The 9,975-nt window shown below is 39.3% G+C and overlaps 1 protein-coding gene across 1 annotated transcript; it reads right to left on the bottom strand.

The window, feature by feature from the left end:
• Positions 1 to 7,393: 7,393 nt before the first annotated feature.
• Positions 7,394 to 9,662, bottom strand: LOC125178632 (gastrula zinc finger protein XlCGF8.2DB-like). The gene has a single exon (XM_047882854.1). It carries the CDS (start codon positions 9,500 to 9,502, stop codon positions 8,366 to 8,368), a length of 1,137 nt encoding a protein of 378 aa, XP_047738810.1. The 5' UTR covers positions 9,503 to 9,662; the 3' UTR covers positions 7,394 to 8,365.
• Between the last annotated feature and the right edge of the window lie 313 nt (positions 9,663 to 9,975).

The raw sequence follows: 9,975 nt of genomic DNA, 5'->3' as shown, positions 1-9,975 counted from the left end.
TTTTCAGGCGATATACAAAATCCTTCATACAAGAGCGCACAATTTATTATTCTACTAAAGTTTAAAAGCTCCAGGAGAAAGGATTGCAACTCAGGGGTACAACGTCGACAACGGTACGAGTACGAGACTTAATACACCGCTGAGAATAAAGTAAAGTGGACAGCAAATGATACGGTTTGAGTCGCACCGAGATGCCAAAGACCAGTCGCAGTTACCAGGGGTACGAGCCCAAATACACTGCTGAGAATTAAAAAGTAGACAGCAAATGATATGGGTTCGAGCCGCACCGAGATGCCAATATCCAACTGTGGTTATCAGGGGTACGAGCCCTAATACACTACTACAAAAAAAACTAATGTTAGGTGGCAGTTACTCTCCAACAGCACGACTATCGAGGGATACGAGCCCTCGATAAGCCGCTGACAAAATACGCGAGCGCAGAGGTTATTAGCCACTACGACACGAAGATTCACAAGGAACGGTTATTAGCCGCACCGAAACTCCGCCAGCACCTGGGACTAACTAAGAACACTGCCTACGCCGTATTTAGTCCGTCAGTTGATCTCTTGCGCACACCTGGTTTTATCAAGCGTCCAATGAGTCGGTTCAGCTTGTGAGGTATATCCACAACTACGGCTGAGTCTCAGTAGCCCAGATTTGGTTCTCCGAAATCAAGTCGAAACACTCGGACCCCACCCACTCACACTGAGCACACACAATTTGCATGCGAGTGGAAACTCGATTAAAAATAACTTCACGAAAATACATCGTTTACAATGTACACGAAATGGGCTGTTAACATCCTCTGTGTTTAAAAATAATGGATAATATGATATATCACGACAAAGTAAAATCATATTCTAATTCTTCGGTAACTTATTGAGAGCTGAAAGTCGATTTATTATAGAATTACTCTCGAAGATACATAACTTGCAAGCGCGTGAGTCGAGAATTTCGTAGCAGTTCGTCTAGACAAATGAAATATTGAATTGAAGCATTATCAAGGTGCAATGAGAAGTAATATCACATAATAGAATCACAGTAATAAAAATTTTAACCTTTTGGCAACATGATTACAGGTTATAACAGTTTTTTTATTGAACATATAGCTCGAAAATGTCCAGCTTGTTCGCGCGAAGATGGCGACGTAGCCGCCTAGACGATGGGCGACAAAAACATAAATAATTACGATTATCACAGTAGAAACAAAGTATTTTAGACAAAACAATTGCAAAACAAAGGCAATAAATCATGGATAAAATCACAATAAATAAAACATAGAAATGAGTTATACGGCAATGTTACACCTCTGTTTCTAGGTTTTGGTTGCGACTGTTAATGGCTGAAATTCTGTCCATGGACGATTTGTAATTATTGAACCTTACTAGGCCACATTGAATTACAGAGTTATTGTACTTTATGCTTCCGTTAAGCTGGCCATTGAACCTACAAGACCAATAGAGTCATTTCATGCCCTTTAAAGTGGCGCCAAACAATAGGCATCTGAAGGAGATTGGTAGCTGAATAAGTCAGTGATGACGATTAGAATTGATCGTATGCAGACTTCGAAATATTTCGTCTGACAGAGGGTAAAATTCGTTATATGTTATACTTAACTTACAAAGGGGATCGTTTGGGTGGTAAAATTACCTCACATGAAAAGAATTTCGGAAATTATTTTTACACACAAAAATACGTTTGCTATACATAAAAAGTTTCTGGAATTCACGCTTCGATATGATCAACTAAGATTACATATCCGGAATGTAATCATAATCAAAACATTGTGGGAACGTAGGTTATTCCAAATGTCCTTTAGGAGTAGATAATGTGTGACAGGACTGAATGATATCGTACATATCATAACATAATTTTGATTATGATTTTACCGTACAAATAGCGAAGTTAACTCTCGCAGTCAAATTTCCGGTTAGCCTGGTCTTCAATTGTAATATTGAGAAAACGAAAGAGAAAAAAACATGCAAATCAACATAGTGGTCATTTATTTTTAATTTGCGATTTACGTGGTCAAACAATTGCTCAAAATTATTATAAATTCTCTCAATTTCAACCAGAAACAGCCACACACGGGAGAGTTGGTTCGAGCTTATCACAAATCATCGAATCAAAGGTTAAGTTTACGAACGAAAAGTCGAATAATTGAAATTGACTTGAAATAATGGAATGATTTATTGGAATGGAATAATTTTTTGACCATGAAAATCCCATTTGAACACGGAGGACGCCAGTGAAATGTCCTCATATACTGGATACGAATGTTTCGAATTAAATCGTCATTGATTGAACTAAAAATAAAATAACCCCTCATTCAGGACCAGCTGATTAATTACGTTGGACGATATCACATTAAACGAATAATATTACCATGGCTTCTCAGTAAGGATGGGATATAAGTGATCACTGGTGACACACACGCGAGTATTTCACTCGGTTTTCAATTCGATTCAACTCAATTTGAACCTTGTTTCATGGCTTCAATGAAGAGGAAAATATTTTCGATGCACGCAGCTACTTCAGGTGTTCAAATTCTTTGCTTAACACATCCCAGGTTTTAATAAATTTTACTCATGACACCCCTACTCGGAGAAACTCGCATTCGACTAAGACTTAGCATGGGTACTGATATTACGCAATAATATGATGGGTACCTTTGGATGACAAGAGATATTCCCCTCCTTGATTCCGGCCAATATTGTAAGTGCATGTAGGAGTGTATTTTTGAGTGCTTCAATTCCTTGAGGCGTCGCGAGAGTCATTCTTGAACACTGGAGTACTCACATTACGATCACTTGGAAAGCTTTTCTTATGAATGCACGTGTGCGTTGTGAGATATCAAGTCAGATTTCAAGCTGCATGCATGCCCGCATTGCTGACACAAGAAAGGCTTTTTATCTGTATGCACGACAGCTATGTGGGATTTCAGGTATTGATATTGTTTACAGGCGTACTCACATTGCTGGCACTTGAATGGCATTTCATCACAATGTTTAGAGGCTATGTGGCGCTGCAGATTGTAACTTCTTTTACAGGCGAAGTCACATAGACGGCACCTGAACGGCTTTTCATCACAATGGTTATCTGCTATGTTGCGCTGCAAATAGAAATTTCTACTACTGGCGTACTCACATTGCTGACACTTCAATGGCGTTTCACCACCATGTTCAGCAGACATGTGGGCTTGCGGGTAGCGGCTTCCAATACTGGCGTACTCACAATGCTTATTTTGTTAATAGTGCTTCTTCCCTCACTTCCACGTTCGATGCCGATGATCTCACACGAGTTTGGTTTATAGATGAGGAATGAAAATTTTGTCGTGTAACTGGTATTCCGTATTGATCAGTTGCTGGATTTCCCTCGTATGAGTAAGAAATTTCTGATGGAAAATTAGCAGCCCGTGAATGCGAGAAACGTTCTTCTACTGATGCCTCCGAAACGCATTGTGCCAATTTCTGTCACGAAAAAAGTTGATGATTAGGATTGAAGCATGAAAAAAAACCAGAAGCGAAAGGGAATCTGACTTCAAAAGAGATACAAATTTACATTCAAATATTTTTCACCCTTGCTCTAAGACTTTTTCTATACGGCACTTCCCGAGACTCATCGAGACTAATGGTGAATGTACAGATGAATTAGAACCTGTACACTGGCACCTTATTAACAATTGAGGCAACGCAAGTTTTGAATACTTATTTAGCTTCGACGAAGTCTAATCATAACTTGCGATGGTAGGAAAATTTCGTTCTCTCCCCTTTCTTTCTGAGAAAACTTAAGAGGAAGCAATGAACGATTTGGTTCCCATATATAGAGATCATTATTGTGCGATGTCTGTTATTCATATAAATGATATTCATTTCTTTATATTGCGGTGGTGCGAGCTGAATCATGCTTGAATCAAATCAGATTTTAAACATTATTTCTCCAGAGAAGGAGATAACTTCCGATTACTCATAATTGAGTAGTGACATCAGCCGCGAAATCTAATAATTATTAGTAGAAATTTTCTGAACTTAGCCTTACCACTGCGCCAAGACGCTCTGCCACAACGCCCGAGGAGTCTTGTTCATTACTCGCGGTGTCTTCAGGCGAAGCTCGGTCGTTACCGCGAGTTTTGGAATGATGAGAGGCTGCGTTATCAGACATCTTGCTATCGACTGGAAAACATTTTTTTTAATATAAATCCGAATGGAATAATAATAATAGCGGTTTCTGCGTTTAGTAGGCCGTACGTAGGCCTGTCGCCGATTCTTAACTTCGCAGAACATCCACAGTATTTTGCGGTCTCGAACTCGCAACTCACTGCTACAATTCTGCTTAGCTTAACCGCCCGGCCTCCTCGCCGATTCTGACCAGAAACTGGCGCACAGAGCTGGGATCGAACCCGCGCCTCTCTGCGCCAATCATGGTACTCTGAACTTTAACCACTGGGCCACCCTGCCGTAAAACCTGAATCGTAAAAAACCTGAAAATGAAGTTTAAATTAATAGGCTCACTAATAATTGAGTGCGAATCTTACATTTTGTAGCAGAGAAACGGCTAACTACAAAAATTCGAAATAATACAGTTATGTTATGCTATATTTTAAATCAATGCTGATAATTAAGAATTTCATCATATCAGTCTAACGTAAAATCATCGTTTAGATTACCTCGATTAAGCGTTTGTTCCGGCGTTATTAGCCAGGAGGGTGTCGCAATACCTTGAGACACCATTATCATCTTGTGGGAGAAGTTTATTAAATTTGTGTATAAAGTTGAGCCCAGAGAGTGTGTCCCCAATCGAATTGATGACATGAAATTCATTTCTCGAAAATGTCATTGAAAACGAATGCAGAATATATCTCAAACTTTTCGTAAAATTAACAAACCTTCACACCAGGTGCTGACTGCTTGGTAGGCATCTATTCCACACGCACTATTTCTTCCCACTGGACGTTGGGATACCAGTTCGCACCACGGTCGAAAGAATGCGCTCCTGTTTTCGTGTTCGTGACGAGTATCAGGTTTACACTCACCAGCTGTGCTGAGATTAGCTCGATGGTTATCAGGTTCACAACCAGCAGCCGCGACATGATTAGCTCGATTGGTATCAGAATAAACCCCAGCAGCCGTGCTGTGAATAGCTGGATGGGCGTCAGGTCCATGCCCAGTAGCAATGCTGTGATTAGCTGCTTGGGTTATAGGTCCATGCCCAGCAGCAATGCTGTGATTAGCTGCTTGGGTTATAGGTCCATGCCCAGCAGCAATGCTGTGATTAGTTCGCTGGATATCAGAATCAAGTGCAGCAATCCTGCTGTCATGAGCTCGATGGTCATCAGGACCGAAGGCAACATCTTCGATATTTACTGCTCCGCTTGCCCTCTTATTGTGATTGGGTCTCATATTACTAAAAAATGTTGTTCCCAAAAAGATACAAAGCAAATCAATCTAGTGCGTTAGAAGTAACTGATATTTTTAGCATAAACTTCTAGCATAAAATTATACGCTAGAAGAATTAAGTATTCTATATAAAGACAATTTATGTGGCGAAATATCGAAATTAATTAATAGCTGGACATAACTGGACAACTGGACTGTACTGGACGTCATTTGGACTGTACTGGACGTCAACTGGACTGTACTGGACTGTACTGGACGTCAACTGGACTGTACGTCATTTAAGCAAATAAGTGACATTAATACTTTAATTAATTCCGTGTTGCTTAAAGCAAACCGCGCGGTTCACGCGCACCGCATGAGAATGTTCAACTCAAGCTTGTCATAATCACATCCAAATTAACCAATTCCAGCCTCACCTACTCTAGTTACCTGGTTTCCATACCATCTTGCAGCCAATGAGCCCCGCTCTGCCTGTCCACGTGCCCAGCAGCCAATGAGTTTAGGTTAGGAAAGTTCAGTTTTTTTTTTGTTGGAGAGTCGGTTAAAGTGAGTAGGTAGGTCCGATCAACTTGCATCACCAACCATCTATCTAACACCTAATCTCGAGAACCAATTCATACCTAAGAATGCTCGTTTCTCCGTTAACAGTATTCGAAATTACTCTCTGTACGTCATTTATGGCAAATGAAAACACGAGAATTAGAGATATTAAACACATCTACGCATAATGAAGCATGGTTTCTCAGAACACAAAAGGTAATAAATTATAGCTAAAAAGTTCCAATAAGGCTACAATTCCATAACTAGAAAGAGGGACATTACATAACTGAATAAGACGCCGGTCCAAAGCACATGTTAGTCATTGCATTACTGGACAAGACGCTGGTCCTATAAGTACATGCGGGGATTTACATCACTGGACAAGACGCTGGTCCTATAAGTACTCTGGACAAGACGCTGGTCCTAAGCACATGAGAGGCATTACATCACTGGACAAGACGCCGGTCCTATGCACGTGCGAGGCATTTTTACTTACGCTAAATGTTGGACGCAATATTTCCGCATGTGAGGATATCCTCAAATTAATCATATGTACCAACACCAGCATCTTTTGGGCTAAACATTATCCTTCGTGATATTAAAGACGGAAGCAATAAATTGGTGATTACCGCGTAAGTGATTGAAAGTATAACGGATAGCAGAAGACTATTCAATCGTCATCAGAATGAGGTTAGGTTATATAAATCTGAAGTGAAAATAATCGGAGAGGTTCAAAAATAAAACGAAATATTCCCCATTGAATATATATGTAAATTTATTTAGGTTCTACTTGAGTATCGTAACTCACATTATACTTTTTAGAACAATTAAAAAATTCTTAAAACTACGAGAGTTTATAATTTAAGAAGTTAGCCAACTTAAAACAATAGCGATTATATCCTGATTGTTTTCAACAATTTGGTAGTTATTGTGTTGTAAAATTAATTTTGATAACTGATCCGCAGTTTCGTAAATGATTTGGTAGGGTAAAATGATTTGAATTCTGCATCGCAAAGCATACATTCGATTATTCAGTTAGAAATTATATACATTGTTGGTGGCGGTAATGAGAAATTAAATTATTAATTAAATTAGGTATTTTCCCTTATGCCAAATCATACCTAAAATAAAGTTCATCATTGCGCCTCTATGTTGAAATTTAGCCATGATATCCAAAATAGATTGAATTCATGCCATTACAGATTACAATGGCATTACAAACTGCAAAAGTCAGGTCATTATAAATTTTGCAATTAGATAAATAAAGTCTTCTGTGAAAGTAGAAGATTATACTAGGCTATCATTAAACTATTAAATTTTGCTATTTATCACTAATATATTTTAAAACTATGTCGACTTCAAATAAAACGTAAGTCTAGTTAAATATAACAATTCAAATGCTAGATTGGCCGCTCTTTAACATTAACGTTCATCAGGATGTGTAGATACTTGAAAGGTATAATGCAAATTATCAATCCACACCTTAAAATTAGGGTTTAAAAGCAGCTAATTGATAATAAATAAGTCAACACAACGGAATGATTTAACAGACGGTCTTGGTGGAAAAGTAAGTAAAGTAAAATTCGCGCATCTCGAATGAAAATATTCCGAATGAAGTGGTCATTGATCAAGAAATATGAAGGAAAGAACCACCTTATTCGCGCACCTAAGCTGATGCATTGGATGATGCATGAAAGATTAGAAAAATGTATGTAATATTAAGATGACTTTCCAACATCGCATATCCGTGATCACAAGAAAGAAAATTTGTATTAACACACCGTGATCATTCAACTTGTATTCTACTCGGTTTTCATTTCCGGAAGTTTTCACCCATCACAAAAGTATATATAAGAGGGTTTTGAGACTTTTGACCACGAATGTCTCAATGAGCGATTGTTTTGTCAGCATTTCCACCATGCATGAGCTTCGAACAAGTGCCGATGACATTGCTGCCTTTGCAGTCAGAGCAAGAAATGTATTTATTCTCCCGCGAAAACAACATTTTTTACTCCGTTAGTGTACACAAAGTTTTCGTGGCTGGTTGAGTCGAATTGTATCCCAATTCAATCATGACTTTCCGAAACTATAAAAATCCGTAGAAAATTTATCCATGCAATTGCTAACATACGATATTAAACCCAGAATTATTCCTTCATTCAATTTGTTAGTTGTTACAGCATCTTTTTGAATACTTGGCAGAACACAACCAAGGTTAGTGCTTGAATTCCACACCTACGAAGTCAAAACTTCCCATGGGTATTAGTAGACGGATGGGAGGAATTTTATTCATGGTAATCCAACTCAGAATAACATCCCTATCCCTTTAGACTTTCCATAGTTACTTATATAAAGGATAGACGTGGTGGCTTTCTTCGAATGACAAGTGAAGATCCACGTCTTGTTTTCGGCTAATTTTTCAAACAGATTTAGGGTTGTCTATTTGAGTGCTTGGCTTCCACGTGGCGTTGCAAGTGATATTTTCGAAAACACGAGTACCCGCATTCCGCACAATTGTAGGGCTTTTCACTTGAATGCATGTATGCAATATGAGATATCAAGGCGGTTTTTAATTTACACGTGCTCCCACACTCATGACACTTGAACAGCTTTTCATCCCTATGTTTAGCAGCCACGTGGTATTTCAGGTATCGCTTTCGTTTACATGCGTACTCACATTGCTGGCACTTGAAAGGCTTTTCACCATTATGCTTGCTAGCCATGTGGGATTTCAGGTGATATTGTCGACTACTGGCGTACTCACAATGCGGACACTTGAATGGCTTTTCACCACGATGCTTGAGCACCATGTGGGATTTTAGGTTCTCTTCTCTGCCACTGGAGTACTCACAATGCGGACACTTGAATGGCTTTTCACCACGATGCTTGAGCACCATGTGGGATTTTAGGTTCTCTTCTCTGCCACTAGAGTACTCACAATGCGGACACTTGAATGGCTTTTCACCACGATGCTTGAGAATCATGTGGGATTTTAGGTTCTCTTCTCTGCCACTGGAGTACTCACATTGCGGACACCTGAACAAAATTTCAGTAGAATGTATGGATTCCACGTGAATTTCCAATTCTTCTCCTGTATAACAATAGAAATCACATTGCTGACATGAATAGCGAATCTTATGAGCCACCGACGATAACTTGCTTGATTCAACGCCATGTTTTGTAGCTATGTGGCGTAGTACAGATTGTTTTCGGTTGCTGGAGTACTCACAATACGGACATTTGAAAGGCTTCTCGTTACGATGCTCGCTAGCCATATGGGATATCAGGTTCTCTTCTTGGCCACTGGAGTACTCACACTCCGGACACCTGAACAAAATTTCAATTGAATGTACGTATGCCACGTGAGTTTCAAATTCTTCAACTGTAGAACAATAAAAATCACATTGCTGACATGAATAGGGAATTTCATGATCCACTGCCGATAACTCCCTTGATTCAACGCCATGTTTTGCATCAATGTGGCGTTGTACAGATTGCTGTCGAGTACTGGAGTACTCACAATGCGGAAACTTGAAAGGCTTTCCACTACTATGACTTCCAGCCATGTGGGATCCCAGGTTGTCTTCTCTGCTACTTTATTAATCACGATTCGGATACTCTAAGGGCTTAACAACACCTAGTTTTATACTAGTCCTTCCATTGTGCTTATCTGCGGTAATAAAAATGAAGTCAGTGTGCATTTGTGCTGTGCTGATCTCCAGTATGCATCCTATTGCGAGATATGTCCTTAATGAATCACTTAGGATCAGAGAGAAGAACAATGAAATGGCTTTCTGCCATTTGAATGTCAAGCAATGCTGAACTACTGGGCGGAACTTCTGCGGAGCGGAATTGTTGAAACGAATTGAAGTTATTTCATGCAACAGCAGCATTAATGCCGCAATTGTCAGTGTCACTAACAGAAAATATCTCTTGTACAGGATCTATATGAATGAAATCGAATTAGATAGGCACTGTCCAAAAATCACCAAAAAATCATTAAGTTGGCAATTTCCAAACTCAGTTAGCCCTGAAGCGA

Source organism: Hyalella azteca, unplaced genomic scaffold (genome assembly GCF_000764305.2).
Source record: "Hyalella azteca isolate HAZT.00-mixed unplaced genomic scaffold, Hazt_2.0.2 contig11464, whole genome shotgun sequence".
NCBI lineage: Eukaryota > Metazoa > Arthropoda > Malacostraca > Amphipoda > Hyalellidae > Hyalella > Hyalella azteca.
This window is presented reverse-complemented; position numbering and strand designations above follow the sequence as displayed.